This window comes from Acomys russatus, chromosome 14 (assembly GCF_903995435.1).
Source record: "Acomys russatus chromosome 14, mAcoRus1.1, whole genome shotgun sequence".
In the NCBI taxonomy this organism is placed as follows: Eukaryota; Metazoa; Chordata; class Mammalia; order Rodentia; family Muridae; genus Acomys; species Acomys russatus.
In genome coordinates this window covers 14,143,692-14,163,517 of record NC_067150.1, presented here as the reverse complement: position 1 = coordinate 14,163,517, position 19,826 = coordinate 14,143,692, and the positions used below count along the sequence as shown (strand labels likewise).

At 35.8% G+C, this 19,826-nt stretch overlaps 1 protein-coding gene across 1 annotated transcript; it reads left to right on the top strand.

The window, feature by feature from the left end:
* Nucleotides 1–483: 483 nt before the first annotated feature.
* LOC127197963 (olfactory receptor 7G2-like) lies at nucleotides 484–1,446 on the top strand. The gene has a single exon (XM_051155772.1). It carries the CDS (start codon nucleotides 508–510, stop codon nucleotides 1,444–1,446), a length of 939 nt encoding a protein of 312 aa, XP_051011729.1. The 5' UTR covers nucleotides 484–507.
* The last annotated feature ends 18,380 nt before the right edge of the window (nucleotides 1,447–19,826 follow it).

Below are 19,826 nucleotides of genomic sequence, written 5' to 3'. Positions count from 1 at the left end.
AAGGTGTTCTGCAGTATTATTAATAAATACGCTGGTGTAGCTCAAAGAGCTCAAAATATATATTTTTTATTTACAAATTAATTACAATTTGGCTCACATGTGTGTAAATTGAAGTCTAATTTTATGTTAATTCTGATAGTTACATTGAGTGTAAATTTCCTTTTGGCTTATAATTTTTTCAGTTAAACATCTACACACAATGTACCATTTACTCTTACTCATTAGAATAATGTGCTATACAAGAAGGTATGTAGTAAACAATATTAAAACAATGAAATAATATACCAGATGAGTGGAAGGAGGGGAAATTAAGAGATAGAAATGAGCATCAAGGATAGAAAGAGAGAGAGAAACAAGTAGGAACAAACACATATGGATGGAGAGTGGAGGTGACAAGACAAAGAGGAAAAGTAATGTTTACTACATCAATCATGTATTAAATTGTAGGTTGGTGATCATTTTTTTTCTATACAATCACTCCTGTTATTTTTTCAGAATATTAAAACCATGGGACTCACAAACCAAACAGCTGCTGCTCACTTTCTCCTCTTGGGCCTCTCAAATGACCCAGAATTACAGCTTGCCATGTTTGGACTATTTTTGTTTATTTACCTGGTAACAGTGATTGGAAATCTGCTTATAATCTTGGCCATACATTCATATTCCCACCTCCATACTCCCATGTACTTCTTTATCTCTAATCTCTCCTTGACTGATATCTGTACAAGCACTACAATAATTCCAAAGATGCTGGTGAACATCCAAGAACAGAATCTAAGCATAACCTTTGCAGGATGCCTCACTCAGGCTTGCTTTACCATGCTTTTTGCTAGTTTAGAGTGTTGCCTTCTTGCAGCAATGGCATATGACCGCTATGTGGCTATATGTTACCCCTTGAGGTACACAGTCATCATGAATTGGCATCTGTGTAGTCAACTCATCCTATTCTCCTTGTTCAGTAGCATTGTAAATGCATTACTTCTCAGTCTCATGGTGCTGAGGCTGTCCTTCTGCAAAGACATTGCAATTCCTCACTTCTTTTGTGAAATTACACAAATCATCAAAGTGGCCTGTTCTGACACATTCATCAACAATATACTGATATACATTGCAGGTTTGACATTTGGTGGTATTACTTTTTCTGGAATCATTTTCTCTTATACTGAAGTTTTCTCCTCTGTTTTGAAAATACCATCTGTGCAAGGAAGATATAAAGCCTTTTCTACCTGTGGATCTCATCTGTCAGTCGTTTCTTTGTTCTATGGGACAGGCTTAGGTGTGTGCATTAGCTCGGCAGTAACTGACTCTCCCAGGATGACAGCAGCGGCATCAGTGATGTATACTGTGATGACTCAGATGTTGAACCCTTTCATCTACAGCTTGAGAAACAAAGATATGAAAGAAGCCTTGAGGAAACTCATAGGCAGGATGGCTTCCCTTTTATAAATATGTTATCTTCTTTGGTTGATACTATAATTAAAATATTGTAACAAGATTGCTGGAATGTCTGAATGTCTGACCATCATTTCTTTACTCCTTCTGAATTCAGTGGATACCATAATGCCAAATAGATTTCCTCTTGTACTACATTTTTCTGTATTTATGTATGTTTGACAAATTGCCTCAATTCTATTATCAGTTTCTTTTCTCATGTTACAAAATCAGGGACAAAGTGTGTGTCTGTGTATGTGTGTTATGTAAAAGAGAACCACACATGTATCTTTGTATATATGCATACAGTATTAGATTCTCTACTGTGGAATCATCTTTGCCTTTCACATGTACATGAGAAAATATGGCATTTGTCATTCTGTACCTATTTTCAGTTATCAAAATAATGTCCAGTTTAATTAATGTTTCCCCAAATGACAATAAATGATTTTTATGGTGAGATTCAATTCTTTTGTATCTCCCTGAAATTTTTTCTATTTATACGTATATCTACAGAGTCTTGTTTAAAATTCATTTTTATCTGGATAGTTGTTGGTATTGGTGTATTGGATAAAAGTGCATACACAATTCATAAATATTTACTTCTATTCATATAGATTTAGACTCATTAAAGATGTAGTGTTACAAAATGGTACTTATCCTTATAGCTTCTATGGAACCTCATATTGATTTCATAATCAATGTAGCATCTTACCCAAAAATAGTTTTCAAAAGATCAATGTTCTTTGTAAATTAACTGCCATTTCTTACTTTTGATTAACCTGATGGTGGCATTGTGACTCAGGTAATGTGTCAAGAAGACTTATAAATATTTCATTGATTGTTAGAATGACATTGAACCATTTGTGAAAAATTTATTCATCATTTATATATGTAATTTTGAATACGCATATTCAGCTCATTTGCTTATTATTTAACTGAAATGTTTTGGGTATTATCTTCTGTTGAATACCTTTTGTTTTATGGCTATGATCCACATTATTTTATGGATCTGTATCAGTTGAATGGAAAGCAAGAAATACTGTTAAAATCCCCGAGGTAGTTTTCAAACCTATTAAATGATTTATGTCTCATTCATTAAGGTTGGGTCAACATTAACCACAGGTGATACCCTATATCTAGCATTGGATATTTGTTTGACAGCACATGTTGTCTGGAATAGGCAGAATCATCACATTATAGATTACATTTAAACTCTCTCTCTCTCTCTCTCTCTCTCTCTCTCTCTCTACACACACACACACACACACACACACACACACACACACACATATATATATATATATATGATTCTACAGTATAGGTTTTCATATATTTTTTAAAGTTTGAGCTATCCTTTCCCATAGTCTCCACTCTGATCTGCCATACTTTTCCTATTATTCTCTTGTATACTTTTCCTCCTTCATATCACTGCATTTTAGCTCCTTCCACTGAACTCTTACTTCATTGTTTCTTTATGAGTTTTTTTTATATCTATGGGTACTCTCACATAAAAACAATTTAAACATAATTTAAAATGTCCAAGGAGTAAAAGCTAGCATTGTTGTGTATGAGAAGGAACATTCAATGTTTATCTATATCTATCTGGGTTTTCTTACTAAGAATTTTCATTTCCAGCTCTGTCAATTTACCTGAAAATAGCTGCATAATAATATATTGTGTATATGTATCGTATTTTATTATAAGCTCATCAATCAAAGGACATCTAGGCTGCTTTAATTTCCTAGTTATGGTGACCAAAGTGGCAATAAATATTTATTAGAAAGCATATCTGTAAAATGATATAGAATCATTATAAATATAGCTGGGTATAGCATAATGGGTTATATGATAGATACACTTGTAGCCTTAGGAGAAAACTGCTCATTGCATAGTAGCTGCACCATGTTGCATTCCCACCAACACTGAGTAACTGCTAAAAGTATATTCATATTCTCTGTGTGTTTCTGAAGAAGTATAATAAGTGTATTCATCACATAAAATTATTAAGTCACTGCAACAACAACATACAGTCAAGTTTATATATTCTGAGTTTTTTTACACATACACTTTCATGACAATATATATTTTCTTTTACAGTAAGAGACTGTGATATAGGGTCTTCATTCTTTATTTTGAAATAAAATGTTAACTCAATAAGCAGCTGGGCAATGTGTTAATAGTATACATGTTTAGATGTTAAGCAGAATATAAATGAAGGCCTTCAATTTAGGAGAACAATATTTTTTTTCATCTTTTTTGTTTTTATTGTTTAAGGCCTAAAATATGCCCGTATTGTCATGGTTAATTTACAATATATCAACTATTTAAATTAGTTTTCAATAAATCTGTTTGATTTTTTAATAAATTATGTATCTAAACTAGTTTACATGTCCTATAGTTTTCACACTTGCTTACTTCAAAGGTTTATATTCTAATATGTAATAAAATGAGTGTCAAACCGAAATTACTCAAAGAGTTAATAAAGGTCAATTAACACTTATCAAAAGATAAAACACTAAGTATATATTACAATTCTAGAACGATAAACACCAAATAAAGGTGCACAGAATTTTATTATAAGATAGTAAATGTGTTTTCTTTGTCTCATGCTTGTGGATCAAGGTGTAAGCTCCCTGATACTACTATAGTGGAAAAGTGTTGGAACATTATAAGTGTTACTTAACAGGACACCCCAGTAGCAGCTTAGAAGACAAAAGTGTTAAGAGCTATGTGGACTTGAAGACACAATTCAAGACACATTAGAAACAAATAATATTAGCAATGGTCCTAGAGACCATTCTGTAATATTTTGGCAGAGAATGTGGCTACTTGTCCTTGACCTACAAATTTGCCTAAGACAAACTTTTCTTAGCTGAAAATATTTCAAGAAAACTACTCTTGAATCTGTACTTGTCTATTAGTAATCACTCTAATGTAGCCCTATGACGAAGAAGAGCAAGCAAGACTAAGAGAAATACAGAGTATAAAGTTCAAAGCAAAAATAAGGTGCCAAGAAATTTGATGTTGAAACCAAAGCTCCTGCAGAAAAAGATAGTGAGAAGTCTAATGTTAATGAAGAAGTGATACCCTCAAGGAAAGACCACATCAAACTAATATATCAATGTGTGAAAGAAACTGGCTTAAATAATTTTCTTCTCAAGTAGTGGCAAATCAAAGCATATGCACATATAATTAAAAGAGAAGGTCAGGTTTCATGCCAAGGAGGAAGATGAACTTAGCAGTGCCAGCCATGTGGTTTGGGCTGTAGAGTCATAAGGAATGCGCTAGTAAATGTACTGTAGTATCTTCCTCCGTGGTTAAGGAAAGCCATGTAGCAGTGTAGGAGAGTCCTTCCATCAAGGCCCAGGAATGCCATATCATGAAAGTATAAGATGAAGCATATATCCACTGGATACCTAAGTACACTACACATATGTGAGCCATGGTATGTCTGCAAGGGAGAGATATATGTAGTGTATGAAAATAACATAAGATAAAGAAGTATATTGTGGGCAGCAAATCTTGAAGGGTAAATCCAAGTCTATTGTGATATCTTCAGTATCACCCAAAGGTCTGTATCAACCTACTGGCGGATGGTCATTGCCTCAACTCCATTGCCTAGAATGGAGGGTCAAAATGAAGGGTCCACCTAGTCCTTTTATCCCTATATCTCTAGACATACTCTTTGTCCAACTGTACCCTAACTGCAGGAGGCCCTCCTCTACTCTACCCACATATCCAACTCTATGGAAAACCCACTTCCTCATATAGAAGAATCATTCTAGCTCTTTTCTACCATCTCAGCCTTATTTCGTCATTCATTCGTGTGTGTGTGTGTGTGTGTGTGTGTGTGTGTGTGTGTGTGTTTGTGTAGGAAAGATTTATTGAGGCTCCTGATTTCAGAGGACCCATCTCATGGCTGTCTGTTCCCCATATTTGATCAAGGCCAAGGGGGAAGGAGCTTTACATCTCATCGCCTATGAGGGGACAGGCAGGAGACAGGGATAGGGGAGCAAGGTGTGTGTGTGTGTGTGTGTGTGTGTGTGTGTGTGTGTGTGTGTGTGTGTGATTTATTAGAGTTAAATGCTGTAGTATGGCTAGTCTAAAAATGGCTGTCTCCTAATGAAATTACAAGAATCCAATATTTGGTACATAAGGATACATTTCTTAAATGATATTCAATATATTTGGAATCCTGATGAATTAAGCTATAATAATAGTAAAAGTATTAACTTGTCAGCTGGTATGAGAACAAGCAGGCAAAAAAAAAATCCAAAAACCTTTCTTCTTCTTTGCCCTTTACATAGGCTGCCACAAGAAAATGTGGCCCAGGTTTAAGCTGGGTCTTTCCTGTTCAAGTATTCAATAAAGAAAAATCCTTCACAGATGTACTCAGAAACTTGAATTGTAGTTGACACCAGATATCAAGTCAACAGCCAAGAGTAGGTATCACAACTTAATCCCTTCTCAGACTTGACACTTAATGATATCTACTAACGTTATGTCTAATTTCCAAATGAAGACAATAATCAAATCATAATTATACCTAATGTAATGCAATCCCACATACAACATCAAATATATTATAGATGTAGCAGCTTATAATTATGCTAAAATAATATAACTGCCATGTATTTTAGAATAGCTGGAAATGTTCTTTAGCATCTCAAACTTAAATATGACAACCAATGATATTATTTCAAATGATAGTACATTACACAATAAAGAAATAGAAGATCAAACACACAGATATAAGCACAAACACACTCTTAACCATCAGCAACAGAAATACTCACGCTATATATAATTCTCATTTTTCCAGTCAGTCAAATGTCCTTACTTAGAATTTAGCACTATCTTTCTACTCTACTACCCAGTCTGTATTTCCTCTACCTCAGAATATACCTCAGCAGATCTTGATTTTTTTTCTTGGAGGAATTACCCATACTTTCACTCCAAAAGGGCCTTTGCCTCCTGCCAACCTTCCTACATCTGATTGTTGTAGTTTCCCATTGAGTTTAATCATGGGACAAGGTAGTACCAAGAGACACCCTAAAGGCTCTCCTGCATTGATACGTAACTGTTTATACCTCCATTGAGTACAAGCAATTCAATATCCTTTGGGTAATCTGGGGAAATCACCCTTTCTAATATTGTAACTCCTTTTTTTAGTCCATTGACTTAAGGATATTAGGAGACCAAAGTGGAGAGAGAATGTCTGCACTTCCAGTTCAATGGCATGTTTACTGTTTCTACTGGCAGGACCACTCTGAATCAAAACTTCTAGGCCAGCAGGGCTTAGGGTCATGGCAATAGCAACCAAAGATTTTCCTAATGTAAGTGGAACTATTCCCTTGATTCCTAAGGAAAAAACAGTACCACATATTAGGCACTTTTTAAAGATGTATATGAGCTTCTATAGAACTCATTTTCAGCCCTCCAGGCTTCAGCCACCTAATTGATGTTATAAGTGCCTTCCATTTTTTCAGTAGGCCAGCTGCTATACGATAGGATGATAGGTAAAATTGTGAACAAATTGAATTTCATGATTATGAACCATTTATAGTGTTGCATTTTGTTTGTGAAATTAGTTATTGGCCAGAAGGAATACTGTGTGGAATGCCATAATGTGGGAAAAGGCATTCTGGAAGTCCAAGAATGATAATTTGGGCAGAAACATTTCATTCAGGAAAGGCAAATTTGTAACCAGAATAAGCATATACTCCAGTAAAGACAAAATATTGTCCTTTCCATGAATAAAGTTGTCCAATAAATTCAACCTAACACCATGATGGAAGCTGCACCCAAGGCAAAGGCGCCATATTGAGGCTCATTGCTGGTGTCTGCTTGGCAGATCAGGCCCTTAGCCAGGTCAACCTTGATAACTTGAAACCCATGTTGTGGATCTGATACATAACTTCTGTCTCTGTCACTATGGTCACTTGCTTAGGGGCTCATTAAGCAACGCCAAGAATAGTTGATGAAAGAGACCAACTGTCCACAGAATGGGTCACTTTGTATACTTTGTTATTGAACTCATTTTTTGCTGGTCGCTTTTTTATGAGCATTTACGTAGGATATATTCTTCATTCATTGGAGACATGTACTTACATACTTCTTCCTCAGATATCTTTCTCACCAATTTTATAATCATGCATTTTTCAATTTTCGGACCATTTAGATAACTCACTGACTACATCCTGTGACTCAGTAATGGCCATTTTTTTCTTTTAAGCAAATATATGACCATGTGTACTGCCCAAAGTGCTGCCTACTGTGAATGACTCCCTTCACCCTATTTTTTTGTTAAAAGTATTATTTCTGCAGGCCTCCTACCACTGGACTTCTAAAATTTTCACTGACATAGAAAGCCCTTGAATTTTAGTTGAATTTGCTTTCCATGCTCCTATGTCAGAATATCCAAAGTGGTTGCTATCTTCTGCTCACTTGGTAAATTCAGCATAATATCATTGATATAGTGGACAAATGTGACATTTTGTGGAAGAGAGAGATGACCAACATTATTATTTCAAGCAAAGTTATGAAACAGTGCTGAAAAGCTAATATATTATTGAAGTAAAATGTGAAGGTATACTGATGGACATGTCCAAATAAAGCAAGTTGTTTCTGGTGGTCCTTAAGGACAGGTCCCAACAAAAATGCATTTGCCAGACCAGTAGCTGCATTCTACGTGTGGTAATTTGAATGAAAATAGGCCCCATAGGCATAAATTTAAATGATTCCCAATTGGTGGACTAATGGAAAGGATTAGGAAGTGTGGTCTTGTGGAGGTATGGCCTTGTTAGAGATGATGTATTTCTGGCAGTGGGATTTGAAGTTGCAAAATCCCACACAAGGTGCAGTGTTCCTCTGCCTGCTACCCTAGCGTCAGAATGTAATGAACTCACCTACTCCTCCAGCATATCTGTCAGCTTCCTGCCATGGTGATAATGAATTAACACTCTGAAACACATAGCAAACACATAATTAAATACTTTCTTTTATAAGAGTTTCTTTGATCACGGCATCTTTTCATATAAATAGAACATGACTTAGATGCCATGGAGCAGGAGATGGGTCAGTCTCTTGGAAACACTTGGTACAGCAGCTGCAATTGGAATCACTATTTGATTGGATTTTTTATACTCAAATATCATCTCCATTGATCTATCTGAATTCTTCAGTAGCCAAATAGGAGAGTCAAACTGAGGTTTGTGGTGACTAACATCCCTACAATTTTCAAGTCTTTGATGGTGGTTCTAATGTATGTAATTCTGGCAAGAATTCCATATTATATTTCATCACTAATTTCCCTGGTAGAAGCAACTCCACTGGCTTAAATTTGACCTTTCTAACCATAATAGCCCTCATCCCACTGGTCATGGGACCAAGGTGAGAATTCTACCAGCATATATATATGCACACACACACACACACAGATATGTATATCTCACGTATACATTCTGGAACTGGAGAAATAAATACAGGCTATACTTCAGACTTAGGGCCAAAATTCTTTTAATCACCTGACCTCCATAAACCCCTACTTTAACTGGAGGAACTCAAGGCTTCTTGCTGTCTACTGCTGTCACTGACAATTCTGAACCCATACCCAGTGGATCCCAGATATCTGTTTTCTTTCCTTTCCCCCAGTGTACAGTTATACTTGTAAAAGTCCATATTACACATTAGACCCAGAAAGTCTGGCTGTTTTACTTCACCCAAAAAACACTTTTTTATTTTAATCAGAGTTTCTAGTTCTGTAATTAATTATGGTGATTAAAAAGCAAGTTATGAGATCAAAATATTTATTTGGCTTACACTTCCATATTGTAGCCCACAACTGAAGAAAGACAGGACAGAAAGTCATACATGGCAGGAACCTAGAGGCAGTAGCTGATGTAGAGGTCATAGATGGGAATTGCTAACTGGATTGCTCCCCTATTTGCTCAGCCTGCTTTCTTGTAGAACCCAGGATCAGCTACTCAGGGATAGGACTAACCACAATGGGCTGAGCATTCCGCCATGAAACTGAATTGAAGACACAGAAATAAATCCACACACCTATGAACACTTGATTTTTTGACAAAGAAGCCAAAACTACACAACAGAAAAAAAAGAGTATTTAATAAATGGTGCTGGTATAACTGGATGTCAACATATAGAAAATGCAAATAGATATATATCTATCACCCTGCACAAAACTCAAGTCCAAGCGGATCAAGGACCTTAACATAAAAACCAGAGACACTAATTCTATTAGAAGAGAAACTGGGGGAAAGCATTGAGCTCATGGGCCCAGGAGACAGCTTCTTGAACAGAATACCAACAGTAATAGCCAAGGCTCTAAGATCAACAATTAATAAATGAAACTTTTTAGAATCAAAAGCTTCTATAAGACAAAGGACACTGTCAATAGAATAAAATCACAGTCACCAGTCCTATACCAAAAAAAAAAAGTCTAACATCTGAAATATATAAATAAGTCAAAAAATTAAACACCAACAAACCAAGTAATCCAATTAAAATAGTATGCATAGAAAAACAGAGATTTCTCAACAAAGGAATATCAAATGGCTGAGAAGCACCTTAAAAATGCTCAACATCACTAGTCACTGGGGAAATGCAAGTCAAAACAATTCTGAGATTCCATCTTACACCTCTAAGAATGGCTAAGAGTGAAAACTCAAGTGATTGCACATGCTGGTGAGGATGTGAAGAAAGGGGAACACTCCTCCATTGCTGGTGGAATGCAAACTTGTGCAAGCAACCATTTTGGAAATAAATATTATATTTTCTCAGAAAATGAGAAACAGCTCTACTTCAAGATCCAACTTTACCATTCCTGGGCATATACCTGAAAGATGCTCTACCACACAAGGACATTTGCTCAACTATGTTTATAGTCCTTTTTTCTTAATAGCCAGAATCTGTAAATAACCCAGATGTCCCTCAACTGAAGAATGGGAAAAAATAAACTTGTAGTACATTTACACAATGGAATACTACTCAGCTATTAAAAACAAGGAAAATTTGAATGTTTTAGGAAAATGAATTTAACTGGAAAAATCATCTGGAGTGAGATAACCCAGACCCAGAAATACATACATGGTATATGTTTACTTATAAATGGATATTAACCATACAATGCAGGATGATGATATTACAATTCACAGATCCAACAAAGCTAAGTGACAAGTAAAGCCCAAGGGAGTGTGCATGAATTTCACTGAGAAGGAGAAATAGAATAGACAGAGGATGTTCTTGAAGACAGGGAACAGGGTAAGAAAGGGAGAGGTGAGGGAAATGACGGTGTGAATCAGATGTGAGGAAAGTGGGGGCAGGAAGACAGAGGGCTTGCAAGAAGAGAAACCATGGACTTGGACATTTCTGACATAGGCTGGAGATCTACAACAGGGTAGGCTCCTAGGAGGATATGGGGGTGACTCTAGCTGAGACTCATGGTAGCAGGGGTCATGGAGACTGAAGGAGCCAACTCCTAACTAGGCATGGACTCCTAATGGAGAAAGAAAACACCAACCAATACAAAAACACTTTGGCCCCAAAATTATCCTGCCTATAAATTGTGCAGGGATAAAAATAGAGCAGAGATTGAGGGAATGTCCAACCAATATCTGATCCAACCTGGGACCCACCCCAGAGGAGAGAACCAACACCTGACAGTATTTTTATTTTTTATTTATTTACTCATTTTATATCCTGGTCGTAACCCTATACCTCCTCTCCTCAACTCATAGTCTCACCATCCCTTCCTCTCCCACATCCTCCCTCCCCTATTCCTCTGAAAAGGGAAGCCCCATTCCCATCCACCACAGGTCATCAAGTCCATCCAGACAAAGCATATCCTCTTCTCCTGTTGGCTGACAAGGCAGCCCCACCAGGAGGAAGTGATAAAAAGATAGCAATAGGGCCCATGTCAGAGACAGCTCCCACTCCCCTTACTAGAGGGTCCACATAAGACCTGAGCTGCCCATTGGCTTCATCTATATAGGAGCCCTATATGCAATACATGCATGGTATTTGATGGTGTTTCAGTCTCAACAAGCACCCTGGGCCCTGGTTAGTTGGCTCTGTTGGTATCCTTGTGTTACTCCAGTCACTCCAGGTCTTTATCTCCCCTCCCCCTTTTCCACAAGACTCCCTTCACATTTACCAATGTTTGGCTGTGAATGTCAGCTTCTGTTTCAAACAGCTGCTGGATGAAGCCTCTTAGAGGACAACTCTGCTAGGCTCCTGTCTCCAAGCAAGACTCCTAGTAGAAGGCAGGGAACAACAACACACTCACAAAAAACTTTAGTCAAAAGTTTACCCTGATTACATGATGTGCAGGGATAAAGATAGAATAGACAAAGTAGAGATTGAGGAAAAGTCCACCCAATGCCTGGCCCAAACCAAGATCCACCCCATGGAAGAGAGTTAACCCCTAATATTATTAAGGATATACTTCATACTATTAAGGATACTCTGCTATGCTTGGAGACAGACATCAAAATTAACACAATTTATCCAGCAACTGATGTGAGTAGATACGGAATACCAGAGACAAACGTTAGGTTGAGCTTTAGGAGTCATGCAGAGGAGCAGGAGTAAGGATCAGAGGAACCAGAGGAGTCAAGGATATCAAAAGAACAAGGCCCACATAATCAACTGAGCAGGACTCAGGGGTACTTGCAGAGATCATGGAGCCAGGACGGGTCTGACCTAGGTCCTCAGAATACATGTTAGGGCTGGGTTCCCATATATATTTATCATACATGTGTATCATACATGATACACATATCATATATGTGTGTGTATATACGTATAAAACATTGGCTAGTTGTGTGTAAAGTATACGTTTATTACATTTCAATTTTTTTGTTGGCTAATTATGATTTTATTATTTTTAAATATTTGTTTTAAGCAATTCTTAATCTTTATGCACATTTTTTGTTTGATGCATTACCTTCATGTACCATAACTTATTCCATAGTTTCAGTAAATTATACTTTATGTAACCTTTATCCAAATGTTCTTATTATATTAACTATTTATTTAAATAATGTGAAATGTATAAAGTTTTTAAATGATAATGTAGTAAAAATGAGTGGTGCCTCTGTAAAAGAAAATAAAAAGAAAGAAGTGAGAGGATGTAGTGGCTCTAAACATGTTCTGGTTTTTATCCCAAGTGTGGGATATGTAATGAATGTAAACATGTTTTTGTTTTGATTCCCAAATGTGGGATGTGGAACAGACTTGTAAGAGATCAGGTGATGTTTATCCACTAGAAGATGAACCACCTCGTGTGGGGGCTTGGTTTTTGCCAACTGAAACACATCTTTAGAACAGACAGTGAAAGGATATGTGTGTGTGTGTGTGTGTGTGTGTGTGTGTGTATATATATATGTATATATACACACACACACACATATGCATATTATGCCCAAAACAAGAGATGGGGCTTTTGGTATTGTTTGGCTGTTCATTGCTCCACTTCGAGACTCTCCTAGAGAGACCACTCCAGAGACTACTTAGGGGCTCCGGGTTCTGCCTGCTGCTCTGGGCTCCTCCAGCTGCTGGTTAAGGTTCTGGCTGCTGTTCCAAGTTCCAGCAGCAACTTTGGTGGACTTGCTGGTCTTCTGAAATCCAGGGGAATTGCTCCAAGGAACTGAGTATAAAAAACGTCTACTTCTCCTGGCAAAAGCCTCCTTTCTCTCCTATCTAGGGTAGGTGGTTTGTAATGGAGGTATAAGAACTAAAGAACCCCAAATAAAGTAGGTTTGGAAAAGGTCAAAGCCCACAGGAGGAAAAGTGTTTACCTTTGCAATATTTGTTCATTTCAGAACTAAATGATGATGGTGATATATCCACAGTGTCCTCTTCTAGAAATATGCAGCCATGTTATGCTTTCATTTTTCATTTGATATCATGAATTCTCAAATTATGTAAATGCACAGAAATAAGGAGACTGCTATGCATTTTTATGATTTGTTTTGTTCTCTGGATGCCTTTTACAGAAATATAATGAATTGGAGATATTGACACAAAGTTATATTCTCTAAATGAGTTGTTTTGGGCTAGTATGACAAAAATAGGAGTAAGCTATCTACACATCTTTGTTTCCTGTCATATAACTGTTAAAGGAGTCTAAAACTTCCTTCAGACATGCACGTGAGTAGATGCTTGTTGTGAATGGAAAGCATTTCTGGATTTTTTTGAGTTATTATATCTCACAGAAAGAAAGTTGTTCAGGTACTGGTATTTAAGTAGAAGCAAATCTCTGAAGACATTCCATGAGGCAGACACTGTCTAAGTCACCAGTTCTCACTTATCCATTTCATCACCTGACTTGTGATGATCTTAAGTGATAGGCACCAAGATGATTCTAGCGGGAAAATATAAGTGGGTGTATTTCAGATAAATTATATGCCAATGTTAAGGAATGCAACTCGCTTCTTTCCTGAATATGATTGTATAAAATAGAAGCTCAGTTACTAGGAACACAGGGGCCAAATGAAGCATCTACTTCTTGTGCAGAAATGAGCATCTCTGAGGGCAGGAAACAATGTGCTGCATAATTACCTGAACAAGGCTGTTGAGATAATCACTCCTGGCAGACTGTTGGCAAACGTTGAAGCCCATGAGGATTTCATATCTAGAGTATCTTATTAGTCAACCTTGTTTATAACCATATGATTACACAGCCAAGACCTTAAGGAGTGATGTTTAAGAATGAGGAGAGTCTACTGAATCTTTTGCAATTGGAAGGCAAACTATTCTTCTCTTTTTCTCTTGTCTACTTTTAGAAGTTATTTTGTTTGTTAGCTCACATCCATATCAAGTACCTTTCAAATATTCACATGTTTCATTACGTATTAGATCAATTAAAGATAATCTGTTAGGCAACCTTATTCTAATAGCATAAAAATACTTGTACAATTTTGAAACTATAAATACAACTTCTTCACATAGAATTGTAAAAATAGGGTATCAAGTCTCTTCTCGGTAACCTGCTGTCCTTCCTCTGAGTGCCACCAGGTCTCCTCCTCCAGGGGACATGGTCAAATGTGAGGCACCAGAGTACATGAGAAAGACATATCCCACTCTCCACTCAACTGTGGAGAATATTCTGACCATTGGCTAGATCTGGGAAGGGGTTTAAAGTTTACCGCCTGTATTGTCCTTGGCTGGTGCCTTAGTTTGGGGAGGCAATCCCCCTCAGGAACAGTCATAGGGGAGGGGAATAAGGGGAAAAGGGGAGGGAGGGAAGAATGGGAGGACACAAGGGATGGGATAACAATTGAGAGGTAACAGGAATAAATTAATAATCAAAATTTTAAAAAAAAGAATTGTAAAAATAAAGTGCATATATGAAAAATGGAAATATTGTTGACTGATACTATAGTATGTCCATGAGCTATTAATTTGGCTTATGAATATGATATTCAATAGCTATTTAAAAGTAGGCAGAAATTGAGAGTTTGTTTGGAAATTTTGGTCACTTACTGGACTTTTCTTTGCAGAAACACAATTGAGCAGCTCACAGCCTGCTCTATATTCCTATATAGATCTCTATATTTTTATATCGTTTCTATATCCTATATGTTACTTCTATATTATGATTTGACTTTATGTTATATGTAAATTGTTCTATATTATTTATCTATTAGATGTTGTATGTACACATATACATCTGATTATAATTTAGCATACACATTTCCATGCAGTCATATTGTCTATTAATGTCCATTTTGAAAATGTTATAATGTACTGCACAGCCTGGTTTCATATAGCCACTGTTTTATATTTTGCCATTTAGGTTGTTTAGTCTTACAAATAAAATATCAGTTAATGTAAAGAGTAGAGATAATTAAATATAAGGGAGTTGTTTTATTTAATTAATTTGTTTGTTTTAAAGCCCAGTAGGAAGTTTCTCTCCCTCCTCTCCTCCCAGTCCCTCCTGCTCACCTTCACCTGTGACCCTCTCACATTATTCTCAAAGAAGAGGAGACCTCCCACGGGTGCCAGCCCACCTGGATATATCAAGAAGGACTTGCCATAACTTCTTTTGAGGCTGAACAAAGCTGTCTAGTTAGGGGGAAAATACCCAAACAAAGGAGTTAGAGGCAGTCCATTGTTCTTGCTGTTATAGGTCTGCCATGAGGACCAAGCTATAGATCTCTTAACAGGGGTGTAGCTGGAACTGTACTGTGCATACACCCTGGTTACTGGTTCAGTCTCTGTGAGGCCCTATGTATCCAGGTTAGTTTATTTTTTTAGGTTTTCTTGTGATTTCATTGACCTCTCTGGCTCTTTCAATTATGACTCCCCCTTTTCCATATGATTTCTGGAGCTCTACCTAATGTTTGGTTGTGAGTCTCTGCATCTGTTTTAATCAGGTACTTGGTTAGGCCACTCATATGAGTGTTATGCTAGCCTCCTGTCTGCAAGAAGAGCAGAATATTATTAACAGTGTCAGTGGTGGACTCTCTCTCATGATATACAACTCAAATTGGACAGTCATTGATTAGCTAGGTGGAAGGTTTTGGTGTATGGGTTAGTGTCCCTCTCCCTCCATTGGAAGTCATGTCTGCCTACAGGAGGTAGCTGCATCAGGCTCCGTATCTCCTGCTTCTAGAAGTCTCAGCTAACATCACTACTGTAGAATCCTATGATCCTCCCTCCCTTATCCAAAAGATGTCCAATTCCCACAGATTTCAGTTCTGAGATTTTGAACTTTGCCATTCTGACTGGTATAAGATGGAATCTCAGAGTCATTTTGATTTGCGTTTCCCTAATGACTATGGATGCTGAACATTTCTTTAAGTGCTTCTTGGCCATTAGAAAGTCCTCTTGGGAATTCTGTGTTTAGTTCAGTACCCCATTTATTAATTGTGTTATTTGATTTATTGGTGTTTAATTTCTTGAGTTCTTTATATATTTTGGATCTTAAGTTATGTGTTGGATGTATATAGGGTTGATAAAGATCTTTTCCCATATTTTTAAACAATATGATATTACAGAATCTCAGAATTTTTAAAATGAAAATAACACCCAAGGGAATCTCTGAAAGTTCATAATTAATGAGTTATTTTTATTATTTTTCTTTTTTAAATATGCAATTATATTATTACAAATATATACAATAAACTACCTACAGCAAGAAGAACAATGAAAAATCAAGAATTATATAAATGTTACATTTATGGTATTTTGGCTATTTGTATTTGGCAACCTTGAAGAAAACATCTGTCCTATCTTGGTGAATCTAAAATTCCAAATATAAATCAAGTATATCATTTCTCATCTTTATCAACTTAAAACATTTATCTAGACTTAAAACATCTTAATCCCTAAACAACTATGCTTAACTATAAAAGTAAATTATTTGGTCTTCAACCCCATCAGAGAATTGAGAAGGAACAAAATTAATTATCTGAATAGACAGGATGTGCAGGTTATCAGCTTCCAAACTAAGAAAATGACAAAGACAGCTTGCTACATGAACACTCACTCACCAAAGCTAATGAAATAGTTAATGAAATATTTCACCAATTATATAGGACCACAAAATACAAGACTTATGAATATGACAAAACAGTAGGAGAAAATACATGGTTGAGGAAATCACATACTGTAAAACAAAAATGAAATTATGTTTTAGTGATAACCTTACCTATTCTTTTCTGAGTCTACCTCAGAAAAAAATCATAAGATGATATAGGAATTGGCCAGATAACCCAAAAGATAATCTTTTGGAAAGATACTTCATCTTAAACACTACCATTCACCATTTGTCAGCTAAATTTTACATATACATACATACGTACACATTTGAAAAATGTTCAACTCATAGCAGATTTTATTTTGTTAATTTAATCCAAATACTGTTATCCACTAAGATATAAGAATAATATGGAATACATGTCTTATTTATATGATATATGCTTCAACTGCATGGTAGTCCTTAAGATCACTAACCGTAGAGTGAGCCTCCTAAATGGAGGCATGAGTGAACTCTTGATCAATATATTTATATTTTATTGATGTTATGAGAATAAAATGCAAGGTTATTTTTTAAAATATCATTCATTGGTTTCCTTGAATTACTGGATCCCATTGTGTCCTCACTGATTGAACTGAAGAATTTTTCTATCAACTCAAGTCACTCAGATTTTCTCATAGTCGCATTTCAAAGAAGCTCAAATTATGGAAAGTTAAACACTGACATGGCTTCAGAAGCAAATTATTTTACTTTTGACTGCAAACAAAAATTAGTCTGAAATTTAGGTTCATTTGCTCTATTGTGTGCCTTTCAGGAGGTTCACTTTATGTAATCATAATAAGGCAAATATAAAATAGTTTCATATCAAGGCTACATTCTCTGTATTTTTATCTCCTAAAAACACCTGTCATTTTCTTTTCTTTATTGATACAAGGTTTCTCAGTTTAGCTCTTGCCTTGGCTGTTCTGGAACTCATTTAATGTTTTTGTATATTTTTGTATTCTTCCTGATTTACATTTAAAATAATTTAGAGTTAAGGTATTTATGAAAATAATTGTCTTATTACCTTGCCTCAGATTTCACATAATATATAGATATTTATGCGTCAACATTTCATCAGGGATGTAAGAAAGTGCCATGAAGTTCCTCACCTCCTCCTCATTTTCCAAGCTGTCAATCAGCTGATGTCAGTTAAATGAATGAAGAAATGCAGAAAAGAGAAAGATTGGTTTAGATAGAGACAAACCTGCTTGAATAAAGGGTTGGATCAAAACCTTAAGAAAATACAGCAGTGAAATTAGCTACAGGTGCTTCACAAAATATTTTGCTGAAAAAAAAAGAGAAAAGAAAACATGAGACTGTACCTAAAAAGAAGATAAGGAATTATTATATTGTTTATGTTTGTGATCAGAAATAACTATTGAAATTATATGTTGATACCAATAGATATATTAACAATGAATAAGGAAAGCACAAGAGCCATCTATCTTAGACAAAGAACTACCTACAGGGAACTAAGGAATGTTAAAATTAAAATAAATAATCTTCCTCAGGAAAAAGCACTCCAATTGGTTATCCAGTAGCAGACAATCACTCCTGAAAATATAAGTACGCATACACATAATATTAAGCCGATTAAGTAGGTTGTAGTTATGTGTGTGTGTACACAATTATAAATGCCACCTCAATTGAGTTAATGTATTCTATTTATCAATGAGCGATATAATATAGAAAAATAATGAGCACTGAGGAAAATAATACAGAAGAAAAGATCTTATTGGTGATTTGACTTAGTGCTGTTGTAATTTATGGATAATCCTCCATTAAAGGTTCCACCCATAGCTGAAGGCAATCAGTGACTGTGGAGACAGGGAGTATCAGATTTTTCCAGAGACAAGGTCTCTAATAGGTCATCCAACTCCATGTGATCAGTCCTAAACACATGTAGATATGAGCAACACTAAGTGGATTAGATATTTTGCATGTGGGGGCATGGTTTGTGTAGTAGTAATGAAAAATCATAAATTTGTAAGTGAAAGAATAGAGATGAAATAGGAGGAAATTAAGTTGTAGAAATTATGTAAAAACAGTATTAATGAATCAAATCTGCAAAAAGGAAAAATAAACTTAATTTTAAGAAAGGCTTGCATATTATCTTCAAGAAACATTTGGGGTGGTGTTGGTGGATTGTGAATCTAGAATTGCAGTTTATGAGAAACAGTATTATCTTCTGGCTGCTGAGAACACAAGTTAATATTAAAATACATTCCTGAGCTACATTTCCTCTAATTGTTTCACAGCAATTCCTCCTTTCTTCTCCATTTCCTTATTTGAATGTCTTTCTAATACTAATTCTGTATCATTTATTCAATAAACTTTTAAAACATGTTTTATTTTTACATATACATTTCTATTATTACACATAAATACAATGAATTATGAACAGCAAGAACTATGACACAATCAGGGAATTATATAAATGTTACATTCTTAGTGTTTTGGCTATTTGTATTTGATAGCCTTAAAGAAAACGTCTTTCCTATCTTGATGTGTCTAAAATTCTGCATGTAAATCAATCTCCACCACATCTTGTTATTGTCAACTTAAAACATCTATCTAGACCTAAATACATCTTAACCTCTACGCAACTAAGCTTCACTGTAAAACTAAGCTACCTGGAGTCAGTGCTACCAGCTATACTAATCAAAATCACATGGATGTCATGTATCACAGAGGAAAGTAAAATACAATGTCTTATTTGAAGCCACTTCAAAAACTTGTTGGTTACAAAAGCATTGGCAGAAGATCAAAATATCCTGGTGTCATCATAGATGTTCATGTTACTTACCAAACAAATATGGGAATCAATACTACTTACTATTTTTAA

Coding starts and splice junctions, on each gene's coding strand:
- LOC127197963 (XM_051155772.1), top strand. CDS start 508: ATGGGACTCACAAACCAAACAGCTGCTGCTCACTTTCTCCTCTTGGGC.